This window comes from Culex pipiens, chromosome 3 (genome assembly GCF_016801865.2).
Source record: "Culex pipiens pallens isolate TS chromosome 3, TS_CPP_V2, whole genome shotgun sequence".
Classification (NCBI taxonomy): Eukaryota; Metazoa; Arthropoda; class Insecta; order Diptera; family Culicidae; genus Culex; species Culex pipiens.
The window spans coordinates 154,641,697-154,660,988 of NC_068939.1; the positions used below are offsets into that span (position 1 = coordinate 154,641,697).

The 19,292-nt window shown below is 47.5% G+C and overlaps 1 protein-coding gene across 1 annotated transcript; it reads left to right on the top strand.

Annotated features, from left to right (window-relative positions):
- The first annotated feature begins 1,519 nt into the window (after positions 1–1,519).
- LOC120418180 (uncharacterized) lies at positions 1,520–3,328 on the top strand. Its single transcript, XM_039580480.2, has 2 exons — positions 1,520–1,692; positions 1,751–3,328. Exons 1-2 carry the CDS (start codon positions 1,677–1,679, stop codon positions 3,235–3,237), a joined length of 1,503 nt encoding a protein of 500 aa, XP_039436414.1. The 5' UTR covers positions 1,520–1,676; the 3' UTR covers positions 3,238–3,328.
- The last annotated feature ends 15,964 nt before the right edge of the window (positions 3,329–19,292 follow it).

A 19,292-nucleotide genomic window follows, 5' to 3' on the forward strand; every position in this document is an offset into this window, starting at 1 on the left:
GCAATCTGAGCAGCAGTTTACGAAGGATAAGCAGGTTGCTCCGAAGGATCCGGCATCCTCCACAGTAGCGGGCGCCTCAGCAGCAGCCTCGACATCGGCAGGCAGTTGAGTAGGCCTACCGGGTTAATAGTGGGGCAAAAGGTATGTCCTCGCTAGTCTGCCGCTCATCTAACCTTGGCCCAGACTGCCAAAATCTTGTCCCGCAAAGCATGGACTATGGATCACCGTTAGAATTCCGGAATTCCATCATATTTTTATTTGTTTTCATTCGCTGTCTCACACGTGCTCACGCTCAACTTAGAAAAACAAAAACACACACATCACACATACTAAGAAAAGACGGGCGAACTGTCACGACAGCAGCGCCATCAGCGCCGGGTGAGTGGATGCCGAAACAAAAATGCATTTGAAATACACTGAAAGAAAGGCACATAGTAATGTCACATGTTTTACACATGAATCTGCCCCATACCACTAAGCATGTGAATGTCATGTGAAAATCATATCAAAATGGTTCAAAATGCGATGCGGTAAATTCAAGTGAAATTTTCATCATAATTAAATGAAAAACACGTTACCTTCAAGTGTCATCGCACATGATTGTCACGTGAAATCCTTGTGAATGTGAAATGGGAATCACGTACTTTTTTTTTCTTTTGTTGCTGTTAAATATCGGTAAAAAAATCCAAAAATTGTTTTTTTTATTTTTCACATTTTATTTCACGCATATATTTAATTATCAACAACACATAACTCTTGGTCATCCTCATTCACTGGTCACTTAAGTACACATCGTACTGTCCGCAAATACTCTTTCGTGGACAATTTTGCACTTTCGGAGTCCTCGAACACCAGCACTGAATGCTCCTAAAGCTGCATCCCAATCCGGTTCACAGTAATCCGCAGGATGTTTTGCACTTGAAAAAAGACTCACGAACTTGGTTTCCTGGAAACAAAAAGTATTATGAAACTTCTTAGCAAAGCATTACTTTATAATTGCATCATTACTTACCATCGTCAAAATAACGATTCTTTGTGAAAATTCAGACGAATACCTTGAATAATTGAAATAAAAAACGAGTTCAAAAGACGAGCTCAAATCGTGAATTTTTCCTTCTCGCCATCTTGCTTATTGATTTGCTGAACTAATTTGCAACACTCGACATTCAAATTCAAAACATCTGGTTTTAACGTGAATTTCCCTTCACTATCAAAGGAAAAGTCAAATGGGGCAAATCGAAGTGGAATTCACTTGAATCCGCAGTGAACACCATGTGATAAAAGAGTGAAGCGGTTTTCGGTTGGGATCAGCTGATTTCAAATGATTTTCACATCAATGGAACCAGAAAAAACTATCGAAGTCATTGGATAAGCATGTGAAATTATCGTGATGATTTTTGGAGCAGCTCACGTGAAAAAACACTTGAGTTTGCTATGTCAGATTTTTTCAGTGTAGCCGTTTTTGGAGGACGATGGTTCCGCACTCGAGTGTCCCGTCTGTTTGTCTGTGCTTCAACTTCGCGGTTATCATGAAAACGCGACAAATTGTCTAGCCCACGCATGCCTAGCATCAAAACAAAGAATACGCCCTTTACAAACCAACGTCAGAGCGTCGCTCTGTCAATCAATGAAAAGTTTGTGAATGAACACAACAACAATCAGCCCGATGGAACACCATGAACAGTAGATCCAGTAAGTTGACCATCAACGCACCCCAAAACAACCAACCTAATAGCCCTTCCCATTCCAGTCCTGCGACGAAGACGACACCGCCGCAACCACAACTACTCGAACCAGGACATCCGGAACGCGATCGCGCTAATCCGCCGGCGCCAGTGCTCGATCCGGCAGGCGGCCCAAGCCTACAACATCCCGCGTACGACGCTGACCACGTACTTGAGCCGGCTGCAAAAGTTGGTCGTCGCTGGGACGATGCAACCGCACGAGGAGCAAACGCTGCACGACTGGATGACCGACTGCTGCAAGCGGGGCTTCACGGTGCGGAAGCGCTGCGTCGAAGCGGCCGCCGAACTGCTCATGAAAAAGGGCGGTGGAGGGGTGCGGAAGCAGCCGTTTGGCGATGCTGGTCAGTACGAGGCGTTTCTGAAACGGTGGTTGGCGGTGGACGCGGAGAAGGAGCGCAAGTTTGTCGGAGCCGTTCCGGATTGGTTCGCGCACATCGAGGATTATCTGGCGGAGACGCACTCGCTGGAGATTATGAACGACTCGAGTCGGGTGTTTCTGTGCGACGAGTTCAAGTTTAAGGAGCGGATGGACATTCCAAGCAGTATTAAGGACGCGCTGACGGACGCCAATATGCTGTACACGGTGACCGCTGCGGGGGATGTGCTGCAGCCGTTGATCGTCTACCCGTACAAGGGTGAAATCCCGGACCAGATCGTGAAAGCTGCTCCGAGAAACTGCGCTATCGTACCGCAGCAGCACGGCACCGTCACGCCAAAGATTCTGATTGCGTACCTCAAGAAGGTTCTTCAGAAGTACCTCGAACAGTGTCACATCGCAACGCCGGTGATCATGTTCGTTGACGAATCTCAGATCGACCCAACGATGGAGCTGACCTCTACGTGCAAAAACTTGGGCATCATCCTGCTCGGACTGTCCTGCCAGGTTCTGAAACCAACCATCAATCTGTTCCGAGGTCTGGCGAACGGCTGGTCTACCGAGGTGAACAACTGGTGTGCAACGGGCGACGGGCGAACCTTTTCGATCATCGAGTGCGCCCGGATAATGCAGCTGGTGAACCAACGGTACATTCAGCGAGAGGAGATTTGCCGGGATTTTGGCGACAGTGCGCTGTTTCCGTGGAATCGAGCGGCCGACTACCAGGACGAAGAGCAGGAACTGGAGCGGTTTCTGGAGGATTTCGACGACGACGATGACGATGATGAGGACTACACGATGGACGAGGACGCGATGCGGGAGTACTTGGAGGTAACGAAACCGGCGGAAGCTCCAGTTGAAGAAGCTTCTACGCCGCCGATAGCAGCGGACACGAAGATTTCTCTGAGATATGACGAGTTTGATAAACTGCTTGGGAGTGAATTGGCCCAAAAGTTGGACAAAGACTTTGGCTCGGCGACGGCGATGTTTTCCAGCCGGGCAGAGCGAGCCTTGTTTGACATCTATCGTAGATTCCGGGAGGCTGCTGGACCGGCTGTGGTTGGGCCGAATCGTAAGAACGCCGTCATCGAGGTGGTGGAGATTATCGACGACTGAACGACGGGTTTGTAGCAAATCGTAACAATTCTAGTCATTCCATGAACAATTCTTGTCAAAATTGAGTGAATAAAGTAAGATAAAGCTATGTTACTGCATGCTTCTCTCCAATGTCTTCAATTTCTAATGTTCTGAATGTTGGGAGGCAACCACCCAACCAGCTCCATGGAGACGATTGTGGTATCGATCAACAGATCGCAGTGTGCTACTGTGTGCGGTCAACTGTAACTTTTCATTCCTAGTCTGACGATTCTTCAATAAAGACCGTTTTTCTAAAGCTCCTCTGACTTCATCAGGTAATGGGCCCAGAGTACGCTCAAGAAGTTTGAAGTTTTTCAAGGTTTCAAGATGTCGGAGGAGAAAATTTGGTTGCTGGACGGATCGAATTTCGGCAACTGGAAGTTCCGGATGGAAGTCCTCCTGGAGGCAAAAGGTTTGCTGGATTGCGTGGCCGAACCGCTGAACCTGGGGGCCTTTGCGGAGCTGCAGTCGGACACGCAGGATCAGAAGCTGCAGAAGCGGGCGCGTCGGGCGGAACGGGTTGCGAAGGACCGGAGCTGCAGGAATCTCTTGGTCAACCGCATAGCCGAGGATCAGCTGGACCACGTGAAGGACGCGCGGACGGCTAAGGAGACATGGGACGCGCTGCGCAACACGTTCGAGCGCGTCGGGATTGCGGGCAAGCTGTTCCTGAAGAAGCGGTTCCAGGAACTCCGCTTGGCTGAAGGCGGGGATGTCCCGGCGTTCCTTGTCCAGTTTGACAAGTTGCTGCGGGAGCTTAAAGCGGCCGGCGTGAAGATGGAAAAGGAGGACGTGGTTTGCCAGCTGCTACTGGCGCTTCCCAGGTCATTCAACGCGCTGGTGACGGCGGTTGAAACGATCGAGCCGAAGGACGTGACCCTTGAGTACATCAAAAAGCGCTTGCTGGACGAACAGGCCAAGCGGAACGGTCAAGATGTTCCAAGTGAAGAGGAGAGCTGTCCTGGTGAGTCGTCGTTCGTCAGCAGGAGAAGAAGAGCGCTAAAGTGCTTCGGATGTGGTGGGTATGGCCACAAACGAGCGGATTGTCCCGACGGACGGTCGGACGAGATGGAATCGGAAAGAAGCTGGAGGTCTGGTAAGTCTGGCAGAGCTAACGTGACCAGCGAAAACCAGATTGCGTTTGGCGTTGCTACGGGCAACGTTGCTGATTGGTCGTCGCCTGCTGTGGGTCGAAAAGTTGAGTGGTTTCTGGATTCTGGAGCGACAAGCCACATGGTGCGGGACAAGTCACTCTTCGAGGAACTGCGGCCGCTGGCTCGGAAGGTGCATATTGCCGTGGCCAAATCGGGACAGTCGCTGGTGGCGGAATCAGTCGGCACGGTACGAGTTAGGATGTTGGTCAAGGGAAGGTCGCTACAGGCTGTAGTCAACGATGTGCTCTACGTGCCTGAGCTGCGAAGCAACCTGTTCTCGGTTCGACGGCTCGAGGACGTTGGAATGACCGTGAAGTTCGCTGGTGGGAGAGTGTCCATTGAAAAGGGAGATCGTATGGTCGGCAGCGGACGTCGATCTGGACAACTATACGCGTTGGACGTTTTCCGGCGTGGTGGTGTTGAAGATGGTGGAAAACCATCCCGCGAGATCGGAGGCGGGAAACCTGCGGAAGAACAAGCTGAAGACGTTCCAGCTGATAAGCCGCCACGAGACTCCGAGAACGAAGGCAAAGAGGTACGAATCGCCTGCTCGTCAGGTAGACAGCCCGGTGTAGCGGAGATACTGGAAGCCAAGGACAAGGTGGGACCCACCGGCGCGCTCCCTTCGCAACCAGAACGTGACAACTGCTCTGCAGATGTGTCCACGAGGCCTAGCGGACGGGAGCGCAAAATCCTGGGTAAGTTCCTTGCAACCGTAACGAGGCTTGGCGGAAGTACTGCTGGTGGACGTTTTACAGATTCCACGACGGAGGACCCCAAGGTGATCCAGGCGAGGGATGCTGGCGCAGGTACGAGTGTCGAAAATCCGGATCCGTTGGATAAAATGAAGCGGTGCGGTCACAAGACAGAGGTGCCAAAGCTGCCAAAGGAAACTAGAAGCTTTAAATGGATGTTCAAGATCAAACGTAGTGCGAAAGAGGATAGGAAGCACTGACGTTCAAGCTAAGATTGTGTGTTTGAGAGGGAGTGTTGGGAGGCAACCACCCAACCAGCTCCATGGAGACGATTGTGGTATCGATCAACAGATCGCAGTGTGCTACTGTGTGCGGTCAACTGTAACTTTTCATTCCTAGTCTGACGATTCTTCAATAAAGACCGTTTTTCTAAAGCTCCTCTGACTTCATCACTGAATTCAGATCCTGGGCAGAGGTCGCACGGCTTATCCAGTTTCATTTTGTTGAGTTTCGTTCCGTGGTGACAAACTTGGGCCGGCCCACCTGAGCCTCTCGATCTTCGCCTGGGTGGCGATGATCAGTTCGTGGTTCATGCGTCGTCGCCACATTCCGTCAGACACCATCAGCACTCCACCGTAGATCGTTCGTAGCACCTTCCGTTCGAAAACTCCAAGGGCACGTTCGTCCTCCTGCCGCATCGTCCAGGTCTCGTGGCCATAGAGGACTACCGGTCTAATCAGTGTTTTGTACATCGTCAGCATCGATCCGATGTGAGGGTCTTCCGTAATCCTAAGTACGCACGATTCCCAGCAAAAATACGAGTCCGGATCTTTTTGCTGGTGTCATTGTCGGCGGTTGCCAGCGATCCCAAGTACACGAACGCGCTCACCTCCTCCAACTGAGAGGAGGGGAGACTTGAGGGGACGACTTCCTTCGAACCCCTTTCCCCTCATGTACTTCTTCTTCGTCGTATTCATGCCAAGTCCTACATGCCTTGCTTGTACCTTGAGTCGGGTGTAATCATCTTTCACCGTTTCCTGGTTTCTTGCCACAATATCTATGTCATCGGCAAAAGCAAGCAGCTGTTAGGACTTGTTCAAAATCGTGCCACTCGTGTCAATGCCCGCCCTTCGAATAATGCCCTCAAGGGCGACGTTGAATAGCGCACAGAATAAGCCATCACCTTGCCGCAGCCCTCGGCGTGATACTAAGGGTTCCGCTAATTCCCCCAATACACGCACGTGACACATCACACCATCCAAGATAGCCTTGATCAGCCGAGTCAGTTTATCCGGGAATCTGTTCTGCTCGCCGTCGTCTGTATCAAAGGGAGCCTTAAAATCGATGAAGATGTGATGTGTAGGCACGTTGTACTCACGACATTTCTCGAGGATCTGTCGGAGATAAAATATTTGGTCCGTGGTGAAGGCGCTCCAGTGAAGCCGGGCTCCACGAACTCCATTGCATGGGGTGACAGCTGACGGCAGAGGACCTGGGAGAGGATTTTGTAGGCCACGTTGATAAGCGTGATGCCACGGTAGTTGCCGCAGTCCAGCTTATCGCCCTTTTGGTGGCCATCCATTCCTCTGGTAGCTTCTCCTCCTCCCAGATCTTGGAAATCACACAGTGAAGCGCCCTCGCCAGTTTCTCTCCTCCATATTTGAAGAGCTCACCGGGTAACCGATCCTTGCCGGCAGCTCTGTCACAGAGTAATCCAGAGAGAACCAGGGAGTAGACGATCTGTCAAACTCCATACAGTGAGAGCAGGGAGTAGACGATCTGTCAAACTCCATACAGTGAGAGCCAACCTCTCATCTTTTGGTACTTTGACATGTTTTGGTACTTTGGCAAGTGAGAAGTGCCAATTTTGGTACTGATGAATTGCCCTAATATCGCACAACTTGCATTTCGTTCGGGTAAAATGACAGTTATCAATCTTACGTATTTATAGAAATTTAATTACTAAGTGGTTTTTATTCATATTTATTTGTCGTTTTCTTTATGAAACAAACAGAATTGCAGTTTTTTGATACTTTTATATCATTTTTATTTATACCGCCGCCGATCTGCTGACCTCACGATGCTTAGAGTCAACCCAGCGCAGTTTTCTGAAGGGATGTTCCAAAGTGAGTAAACAGTTGGTGGTATCGTTACAAATCGACCGTGCTCTGCTAGTTTTTATCCGCGTTGGACTCTTTAACTAGTCTAGAACGAAGCATTAGTGAGTGCTACAGCTGTGAATAGTGAAGGTTGAGCCTGACTTTTTAAATCGACCCGCAAAACGGAACAAATTAAGTCCGCTTTGGCACGCTGTATTCGGTTGACCCTTCAGCAACATCTCGCTCGGTACGGTTTATAGTCTTTTTCGTACGACCCTCTGAAGTTACGACTGACAACTAACAAACACAGTTGTCGTCTGTCTCGCTACTGCTATGATGGCTGGCCAAAATAAAAACAAACCTGGGGGAAAAAACAGTTCGACCAAGCGATCCAGAGAAGACATCAGCATTTCCGACGAGGTGGAATCTTTAAGCGACCTGTGGACCAACATGAGAATGCTGCTCTCCGACAACAGTTCCCGACTTGAATCGAAAATCGATGCTTGCAAAGCTAGCATTTTTTTTTTTTTTTCTCATAAAATTATTTTTATTAGGTCCTTTTCGGTACTGGGACCTGGTTAGGACCGAGTCGGCTTTTGTAATTACATTTGACTTAATAATTACAGAGGATCTTGTGTGTAAATGTTAGTGGGAGGGGAGCCGATTACCCGCGGCCTACTCGGGGTTAGTAGGGAAGGGATTGATGTTAAAGACAAGGCGTGGGAAGGGAAGGGGGATTGTGTAGGGGTCTTGGTTGGCTCTGCTGGCCTTTGCGTTTTGTCCTCAGCCGCAACTCGGTGTCCAGCTGCTGGGGCGTTCTTGCTTTGCTTCCGGTGCAACCAGAAACGACGGCTTTGTGCGAAGGCGAGTTATACTAACAGAAGGAAAACTAACTGAAGGAAAACTAACTGAAAGAAAAACTAAATAGATATATTGGAATCTAAGAGGAACTGATAGATCGGATAGAGAACATCAAGGTCTAGTTGAGATAACGCGTCTCGCATCGGAATTTCTGGTGGTCTTCCTCGGGCCCTGAGGGTAACTTTCAACTTAATTCTGTGAGCCTGGTGATCTGGACACGCCCATACGAGATGGTCGATGTCCTGATAACCCTGCCCACAGTCGCATAAGTTCGTATCACTCATGTTGATACGGTACAGATGAGCCTTGGACGAGTAATGGTTCGACATAAGGCGGGACATCGTTCTGATGAATCCACGCGTCAAGTCCATTCCCTTGAACCAGGCTTTTCTTTGCACCTTAGGTCGTATGGAATACATCCAACGTCCCTTGGTGTCGCCGTCCCATTGTGTTTGCCAATCCAGAAGCGCACGCTGCCTCGGAAAACCGTAGCATTCTTGTAGGCTAATTGGCCTTTCAAAAATGTCTCCACTCTCAGCACCCTTCTTGGCGAGCAAGTCCGCTTTCTCATTACCCGGAATCGAGCAATGAGCGCGGACCCATACCACCGTGATGCTGAAGGACTGAGCCGCCAGGTTGTTTAAAGTCTTGCGTATTTCCGTGAGGAAAAACGTAGACTCCCTGGTCGGCTTCAGAGTCCGGATAGCCTCAACAGAGCTAAAGCTATCGGTGAAGATGAAGTAGTGGTCAGGTGGCATGGTCTCGATGATTCGCATTGCGCAGTAAACCGCGGCTAACTCTGCGACATAAACCGAACTCGGGTCCTTCAGCTTAAAGAACAGCTGATAAGATTCATGATAAACACCGAAGCCCGTACAGCCGTCGAGCTTGGAGCCATCGGTGAAGAATCTGTTGTTTGGAGGAACATGGTTGTACTTTGATGCGAAGATCGACGGTACAACTCCCCGCAGAAGATGGTTTGGGATACCGCGAGTATCGGCTTTCATGGACGTGTCGAAGCCAATCAGGGTGCTGCTGGTTAACGCAGGCGTGCGCTGTACCGTTGTGCTCGGGCTCCACTCCCACGATGACATAAAGTCATAATATAGAAGCATGCGCCGAGACTCAACGTGAAGGTTCAGCAACGTTTCAAAATTGTCAATTACCAGTTTATTCCTGTAATCACACCGGATCAGGAACCGGTAAGACAGTTCGTAGTAACGAGTTCGCAGAGGCAACACTCCCGCCAAGACCTCGAGGGTCATGTTGTGAGTTGAGTGCATGCATCCCAAGACAATGCGAAGACTTCGGTACTGTATCCGCTGGAGAACCAACAAGCGTGATTTTGCAGCTGTTTGGAAGCAGAAACTGCCATATTCCAGCACCGAGAGTATCGTTGTCTTGTACAGTCGAAGCATGTCAGAAGGATGAGCACCCCACCGGTTGCCAGAGACACTGCGCAGAAAATTAGTTCTTTGCAGGCACTTTTGTTTCAGGTAGTTAATGTGCTTCCCCCATGTTCCCTTCTGATCAAAGATGGTACCCATGTACATGAAGTGGTCCGACTGCTCGATAGTCTTTCCCGAGAGAGAAAGATTGAGCTGCGGCGGTTCATGCTTCCCCGTAAAAACGACCAGTTCCGTCTTCTCCGGAGAGAATTCAATACCCTTTCCAACTGCCCAATGGGCCAAGTTGTTCAGAGTATCTTGCAAGGGTTCTAGCAGATCGACTTCTTTCTTGGCAGCGATTGAAACCACTGCGTCATCTGCGTACTGTATAAGGGTGCAGTCTCCGGTCAAGCAATCATCGATGTCGCTGACGTAGAAGTTATACATGGATGGACTAAGGCGTGAGCCTTGTGCCAAACCCATGTAACTTATCCGGGTGATTGCCAGATCACCTTGCACAAAGTGCATGTGTTTTTCTGACAACAGGTTGATGAGGAAGTTGCACATCGTCGGATTGAGACCGCTCCGCCGCAGCTTTACTCCCAACACATCGATGGAGACTGAATCGAATGCACCCTTGATGTCTAGGAAGACAGAAGCCATTTGCTGTTTTTTACCACGGGCTATGTCGATTCCTGTGGCCAGCAAGGCTAGACAGTCGCTTGTTCCCTTGCCTCTCCGGAAGCCATACTGCGTGTCTGACAGCAAGTGCTCTCGTTCCATCCATGGTTCGAGGCGGTCGAGGATCATCTTCTCCAGCAACTTGCGTAGACACGACAGCAAGCTGATTGGACGATACGAGTTGTGGTCGGACGCCGGCTTACCGGGCTTTTGAATGGCAACCACCCGGACCTGTCGCCATTCGTGTGGAATTACGTTCTGCTCCACCAACGTGTTGAACAGATTCAACAGACGCTGCTTGGCGACGTCCGGAAGATTCTTCAGCAAGCTGAACTTGATCTTGTCCGGACCAGGAGCAGTGTTGTTGCCCGTCAATAGTGCTATGGAGAGCTCTACCATCGAGAAGGGGGGATTAGAATCGCTCCCATCAACAACGTCGAATGATGGTTGTGTCGGCACCGAGTCCGGGCACACCTTCTTGGCGAAATCCAATATCCACTTGTCCGATTTTTCCACACTCTCGTTCGGAACGGAACCTCTACGCATGGCCCTCGCAACGCGCCACAGAGTGCTCATGGACGTATCTGCTGGTAGTCCTTCAACGAACTCCCGCCAGTACATTCGCTTCTTCCGCTTCAGAGTATTACTGTACCTGCGATCAAGAGCTCTGTACTTTTGGAAGTTCGCTCGGATTCCACACTTGCAGAAGTCCACATAAGCTTCAGACCTGGCCGCCGAGAGATCCGTACACTCCTTGTCCCACCAGGGAAGTGGAGGGCGCGTTCGGATGTACGGTCCCGGGACGGGTTTCGTCTGAGCTTGTATCGCACTGTCATAGATCAAATTAGCCAGAAACGCATATTCTTCAAGCGGTGCCAACCCTGCTCGCAACTCAACTCCAATGGAGACTGCCTCCGCGTACTGTTTCCAGTCGATATTTCGCGTCAGATCGTAAGGCATCTCCACCGTTGTCGATTGCTGTGGGCCATGGCTAACCAGAATAGCGATCGGCAAATGATCACTGCCACGAGGATCTTGAAGCACGTTCCAGTCACAGAGAACTGCCAGACTGTTGGAACAGAGCGACAAGTCGATGGCACTCGCCTTCGTGCCGGACGTGGTTGGCGTTGGTGGTGTTGCAATCCGCGTAACTTGCTTGTCCCTATTTAGGAGGGTCATCTGGAAGTCGTCGCACAGTTCATGAATCAGATATGCTTGAGGGTCTGTCTTGTGACTTCCCCACTCGGTGCTGTGAAGATTAAAGTCACCCAGAACCAACCGCGGTGCCTGCAACAGCTCAAGCATACCCCACAACTTTTGTCGAGTTAACGACACCTGTGGGGGAACGTAGACGGACACAATGCAAATGTCCAGTCCTCTGATCCTGGCCTGTACTGCGACTGCTTCGATTCCTCCTAGATTCGGGAGCGTGACCTTTCTAAAAGTGTGGCATTTCCTGACCCCAATCAGTACGCCTCCACCTCTATTTGGTCCTGCCCTGCTCTCTGTGATGATGTTGTACCCCCGGAAAGCTGGCGTCTCATCTCCGATAAGAAACGTTTCGCTCAGCGCAAACACATCACAGTCCCGTTCGAATGCGAATTGTTGAAAATCGTTTAACTTGGGGGTTAAACTTCTACAATTCCATTGTAGAAAGGAGATGCCGTTTTTCGTTTTTGGTGTATTACCCATCAAAGGAAATGAACGACAAGAGGGGCATCGTGCTAGCAAGCTGTTTCCCGATGTGTCTAGCGAGAGGCTCAAACCGCTTTATGATTAAACGCGTCGGTTCACTCACAAAAGAGCACAGCCATTCCACGATTGTGGAAAAGGTAAGGACTCCTTTGAAGGCATCGGTGATCGGGTTCGGTTGAGGAACCGGTTTCGGGGGGATCTTTGGCTGCTTGGGAACGGGCTTCAGCAGCTTGGGAACGGGCTTCGGTGCCGGCTTCGGAGCGGGCTTACCCGACGGACCGAAAGGAAAATCCTCCTCGAAGTTCAACGAGTCACTTTCCTTACCCTTGCCGCCAGCGGCTTTTCTGGACTTGGAAGCCTTGTTGCGCTTCGGGTTTGGCCCGGAAGAGTCACTTTCCTCGTCTCTCTGGAAGAGGACCTCCACATCGGAATCTTCGTCCCCCGAGTCTTCGTCCGCCAAAGGAGCGAAGCGATTGGGGTGGGTCACCTGACTAAGGATTTCCGCGAAGGACTTCTTGGAGCGTTCCCTCAAGGATCGCTTCATCTTGTCCTCGCGCTCCTTGTACTTTGGGCACTGCCGAGTTTTGTGCGGTTCCCCGCCACAAAGCAGGCATTTTTCAGCCTGCTTTTGGCAATCCACGTCCTTGTGGGGGCCGGCGCACTTTGAGCACTTGCTCTTGTTGCTGCAGTAGGTCTTGGTGTGTCCCAACTGCTGGCAGTTTTCGCAGCTCATCACACGCGGAACGTACAATCGAACTGGAAGCCGAAGCTTGTACAGCTCAATGTAGTCCGGCAGAGCTGACCCTGCAAAAGTCACCCGGAACGAGGCAGAAGGAATGAACTTCTTCTGGCCACCCTCGGTGGTGACGTTGCCCAGTTGCCGGCACTCGAGTACCTCCACAGCTGGAAGTTTAGGGTTCTTGAAGCGTCCCACCGCCCTTGAGAGGTCGACAAGCGAAAGACTGTCATCGGTCACCACGCCATCGATTTCGACTTTGTGGGCCGGAATCCAAACACGGTACTCAATGCTGAACCGCAGATCAGTTACGATCTGATTAGCTTGCACCGCGGAGTTCACGATCACGCGGAGCTTGCTCTTGTTCAGCTTGGTACATTCGACCACCCCAGGATAGTGCTTCTGCAAATCCTTGGTAATCTGTACAAAGTTTAACGGCTTCTGTTTGGGCCGGAAGAAGACCACCCATTCCGTTTGCGATCCTTCTTGATACTGACGAGGACGTGGAATCGGTTTTTGAGAATGAGGATTCAGGGGCGGAGGGGGATTAGGATCCGGATTCGGCTCCGGTGTTTTAGGAGGAATTGGGTCTGGATTGGGAGGAATTGGATCTGGATTGGGAGGAATCGGGTCTGGAGTCAAGGGAGGAATCGGTGGATGAGGGGGAACCGGATTCGGATCTGATTTAGGACGCTTTCGCTTCGTCCTCTTAGATCCGTCCGAGGATCCCCCTTTACCGCCAGCATCCTTATCCTTCAGGAAGAGGTCCCTGTTGGTGGTGTTTGAAGGAACTCCCAAAACGGAGTCCGCCATGTCCACGTCCTCGTCACCCTCAAGGGTTGAATCGAAGTCGCATTCCTCATGGTCCGACTCGGTCGGATCCATGTTTGCGAAGAAACGCGATAAACTAAACGAAAATAAAAGTGATGAAACTAATCGCAAAAGTAAAAAAGGAGAGAAAAAAAAAAAAAAAAAAAAAAAAAACTAGCCGAAAAAAAAAAAACTATGAGAAGAAAAAGAAAAAAAAAAAACTAAACGCTAACAAAAAACTCGCCTTTTGCACTCACCGCCGAACTGGCCGCACTGGCTGCCGCCCGCAGCGGGATGCGCGGGAAGCTCGTTTTCGCGCGCTTGTTGTTGTTGTTGTTGTGCTGCCTGCTGCCAGCCACGTAAACAACGGGGGTTGTCTCCGACCTGGCCTGGCCGAAAACTGGTCCGCCGACCGCAGTCGACTCTCCGGGGCCGATTCCACCGACCAACGACCGTCTCTCGCCTCAGCTGCCTCCGCGGCCGCTGCTGCTGACTCCTCCTGCTGCTGCTGCTCGGATGCAGGAACTCGTTCCTCTTCCACTGCTGCACCGCCGCCGTGTCCACGACGACCAGATTGTGGCTCCTCTGACCACCGGAACGGGCCTGTCCGCTCGCACACGCCTCGATTTCGCCGTGAAAAACGCGCCAAACACACCGCGAAAAAACACGACTAGCCGCTGAGACTTCTGCCGTAGCAATGAAAAGCTAGCATTGATACCTTGGAGAATGAGTTTGTGGCGCTACGCAAAGAGTGTGAAGATAAGATGGGTTACCTTCATTCAACTATTGAAAACGTCCGCTTCGAACAACTACAAACTGCCGAGGACGTGGGTAAGCTGGAGAGAGCCGTGGAGTTGATTGTTTCTGGGGTGCCCTATCAAGCGAACGAGAACCTTGCACAGCTTTTTGCCAACATCTCCACTGTGTTAGGCTACCAATCTGGACAACTCCCGATTGTCGACTTACAGCGCTTGTCCAAATTACCCATTGCTGCGGGAAGTACGCCCCCGATACTCATCCAATTTGCTCTGCGGAATGTGAGGAATGAGTTCTACAGGCGCTACATGGGTAGTCGTAGTCTCACACTGCGTCACCTTGGATTTGATGCGGAAAACCGGGTGTTCATCAATGAAAACCTCACCAAGCTGTCCAGAGTCATCCGAGCGGAAGCGTTGAAGCTGAAGAAGTCCGGTAGCGTTGTCCAGGTGTACACCAGAAATGGAGCAGTCTTTGTGAAGCGGCGTGGTGCGACTGAAGCTGAACAAGTGCGAAGCATCGATCAACTTCTTCCTGCTGAAAAGTAAATCCTTTTCCCTAACGATCTTCTTCTTCCTTTTCTCTATTTTCCTTGGTTCCACTCCTGATTTTCCTTTGATTCCGTCCCCTCCTAAAAGCAAAAAAAAAAAAACCAAAAAAAAAAAAAAAAAAAAAAAAAAAAAAAAAAAAAAAAAAAAAAAAAAAAAAAAAAAAAAAAAAACTAAAAAAAAACCCAAAAAAAAAATAAAAAAAGAAAAGAAAAATAAACTTAAAAGTCTGTAGGGGACAAAAGACACTTGTTCCTGAGTTAATGACTCAGCCGTAGGGGAAACCCGGCATTTTGTGTGTCGGTCGCCTAACTTACAATGTTTCCAGTGGACACTCCGGTGAGCTGGACATTGTACGTTAGTGGTCCTTCGTAGGGGGGAAGTCAAACCCCCAGAGTTATTGGAGGCCACCGACGGCTGTTCCCTAGCCAATCCCTTTTCCTTAAACGTTTTTCTTCTTCCTTCCCTTTCCTCCTATGAATCCGATCCCTAGTTTCTCCCATGATTCCTAAATCCTTCCTAAAAGTCAAAAAAAAAAAACAAAAAAAAACAAAAAAAAACCAAAAAAAAACAAAAAAAAAAACTAAAAAATACAAAAAACCAAAAAAAAAAGAAAAGAAAAATAAACTTAAAAGTCTGTAGGGGACAAAAGACACTTGTTCCTGAGTTAATGACTCAGCCGTAGGGGAAACCCGGCATTTTAGGTGTCGGTCGCCTAACTTACAATGTTTCCAGTGGACACTCCGGTGAGCTGGACATTGTACGTTAGTGGTCCTTCGTAGGGGGGAAGTCAAACCCCCTGAGTTAATGGAGGCCACCGACGGCTGTTCCCTAGCCAATCCCTTTTCCTTAAACGTTTTTCTTCTTCCTTCCCTTTCCTCCTATGAATCCGATCCCTAGTTTCTCCCATGATTCCTAAATCCTTCCTAAAAGTAAAAAAAAAAAAAAAAACAAAAAAAAAAACAAACAAAAAAAAAAAAAACAAAAAAATACAAAAAAACCAAAAAAAAAAGAAAAGAAAAATAAACTTAAAAGTCTGTAGGGGACAAAAGACACTTGTTCCTGAGTTAATGACTCAGCCGTAGGGGAAACCCGGCATTTTAGGTGTCGGTCGCCTAACTTACAATGTTTCCAGTGGACACTCCGGTGAGCTGGACATTGTACGTTAGTGGTCCTTCGTAGGGGGGAAGTCAAACCCCCTGAGTTAATGGAGGCCACCGACGGCTGTTCCCTAGCCAATCCCTTTTCCTTAAACGTTTTTCTTCTTCCTTCCCTTTCCTCCTATGAATCCGATCCTTAGTTTCTCCCATGATTCCTGAATCCTTCCTAAAAGTTATGTTCCTGTCACGCTATGGATGTCTGATGACTACTGGACCTGAATTGCTGAATTATGGACGCTGCTGTTTCTGACTATTCCTGATAACTGCTGGGATGCTGTCTCCTGATTTGTCGGAAAGCTTGCTGGGGCCACTCCACGTCGATGCCATTGGAATTTCGGGCCGTTGCTGCTCTGGTGTCACGCTGTAGTCGCTTGCCGGCGTTAAGCGATTGGATTAGTTCCATTTTTGGTGCGTGCATTTTCTTTTATCTCTTTTTTTGTTATTTTCTTGGTCGTTTTGTTAACGATACTTATTGAATTAGTAATCAAATAATCATGAATGAATCTGCATTTAGTTTTAAGAAAAGGTTCTCTCTAACTATTATTTATTCTGTTGTTTTTGGTGTGGTGACTAAATCATTTTCTATCTGCTACGTTTTTCTTTTTGATTATGGATGATTTACCTAATCATGCCTCAGCAAATCCTTTAATCCCTAAAGCTGTTATGAATGCTGCAATGTTGAGTGATAAAATCAATATCTGCCACATGAATGTTCAGAGCCTTTGTGCTAGACGGTTTACAAAACTTGAAGAATTGAAACAAAACATAATTGGTAGCAAATTAGATATTATCTGCTTTACTGAAACTTGGCTTGATACCTCCATCAATGACTCCTTAATTGCAATACAAGGTTTCGACGTGGTGCGTAATGATCGGAATCGCCATGGAGGTGGAATTTGTGTATATTTCAATCAAAAAAGGTTAACGTGTCGAATACTTAAAAATTCAAACAATTTAGCAACTAATGAAGGTCGTTATACAACTGAGTTTCTTATATTAGAAGTTATTTGTGGTGATAGTAGATTTTTACTATCTGTTTACTATAATCCACCTACGTTAGACTGCTCTTACAGTTTGCGATCCCACATTGAAGAGTTTTGTATGAACTATGAAAGATCTTATTTTATTGGCGACTTCAATACCGATATTCGTTTTCAAAACAGAAGAACAAATGAGTTTGTGGAAACAATTTCTAGCATGTCACTTTCATGCATAAATAATGAACCAACTTTTTATCACAACAACGGCTCATCACTGTTAGATTTATTGTTAACTGATGCTCCAGATTCTGTACTTAAATGCAATCAAATTTCTATGCCTGGTGTTTCTAACCATGATCTAGTTTTTGCCACTTTAGATATAACTTCACGCCGCGAGTCTGTGGGTTATTGGTTTCGTGACTACTATCATTATGAACAGGAATCACTAAATGTAGCTTTCAACCGCATCAACTTAAATGAATTTAAAAGTATTCATGACTCTGACATTCTTCTCAACATTTTAAATAATCGTTTATATATAATTCATGAACAAATTTTTCCTCTTCGCTTTAAAAAATCTCAATGTAATTCGTGGTTTAACTCTGACATTGAAAGAGCAATAATTAATAGAGATCTAGCCTACAGAAATTGGAAAAACTGCAAGACTTCTGCAAATCGAGTTCATTATAATAGAATGAGAAATCTTGTCACTTCTCTTATAAGACAAGCTAAATACTTTCATGATAGACAACGCATTAACACAAACCTTCCAGTTAAGCAACTCTGGAAAAATATAAAAAACATTGGAATTTCAAGTTCAGAGTTATCCAATAGTAGCTCTGCTCATTCGGCAGAAGAGATAAATAATTATTTTGCATCAAATTTCTCTGAAATCGACAATTCACTCCCAAAATTCGTTTCATTTTGGTCAAATTGATTGCAATGATATTATTATCTCTTTGTTTTCTATTAAGTCCAATGCGGTCGGACTTGACCTTCTTCCCCTTAAATTTCTTCAAACCATCTTACCACTAGCATTGCCTTTCATCCATCATTTATTCAATACAATAATTTCTACATCTAAATTCCCATCTCAATGGAAACGCGTGAAAGTTATTCCAATTCTTAAGAAAAGAGGAAACTCGGATATTATGAATTTGCGCCCAATAAGCTTGCTAAGCGTTCTATCTAAAGCTTTTGAGAAGATAGTTAAAGATCAAATCTCACAGTTCATTGCTGATATGAATTACTTGCACCCATTTCAATCTGGCTTTCGCAAAAACCACAGCACTGAAACAGCTCTCATGAAAGTTCATGACGATGTTGCGCTTGCAATCGATAAGAAAGGTGTCGCTATTCTCTTATTGATCGATTTCGCCAAAGCGTTTGATAGAGTTTCGCATGCTAGACTAATCAATAAATTAATTTCTCGTTACAATTTTTCTGACTCAGCCGCAAAGTTAATTGAAAGTTACTTAAAAGATAGGTATCAGTCTGTTTGCTCCAATAGCACTTTTTCACCTTTTATACTCTGTGAATCTGGGGTTCCTCAAGGTTCCATACTAGGTCCCCTTTTATTCTCTCTCTTTATCAATGATTTACCACTTGTATTGCGTCACTGTTCAGTGCATTTATTTGCTGACGATGTACAAATTTATTACTGTGTAGCTCCAAATTTAAACATGAGTGTAGTGTGCGAAAATATAAACTACGACCTAGAACAAGTGATAAATTGGTCGGTATCTAATCTACTTCCCATTAATCCTTCAAAAACGAAAGCTTTGTTAATTCACAATCAAAGGGAAACACCCGAAACACCCATTATAAAAATGAATGGAATAGTGATAAACTTTGTAGTTGAAGCGAACAACCTTGGTGTCATCTTTAAAAATAACTTGGCATGGGATGCTCAAATTAATTCCCAGTGTCGAAAAATTTACATAGCTCTGAAACAATTAAACATGAGAACTAAACATTTAGATACAGCTATTAAATTAAAACTTTTCAAAACGTTGATCTTCCCGCACTTTATATATTCCGATTTCATATATTCTAACGCACTGGGCGCTTCGTTGGACAGACTTCGTATTGCATTAAATGCGTGCGTTCGATATGTTTACAACTTGAATAGATATTCTCGAGTCTCCCACCTACAAGCGAATCTCATTCACACTCGTTTTCGACAGCTCTGAGAGTGTAGACGTGTTTGTTGTGTCGTGCGCGCTAAAGGCATCGTTGCGTGCCTCGAGTTGTTTGACGGATGGAGGTGGAAGAGACCTCCGAGACGGACGATTTCCAACTCATCCCCGGAAATCGGAAGCGGAAGAAGTCCCCTGAGATCACCGGAGCTGTCGTCGAAGAAGGAAAAGTGGAGCAGAATGTGCTCAACAACAACAAGTTCAGCCCGCTAGCGGAAAACAACAACAACAACAATGCCAGCCCAGCAGGAGGAGGAGACGCCCCGGTGGTTC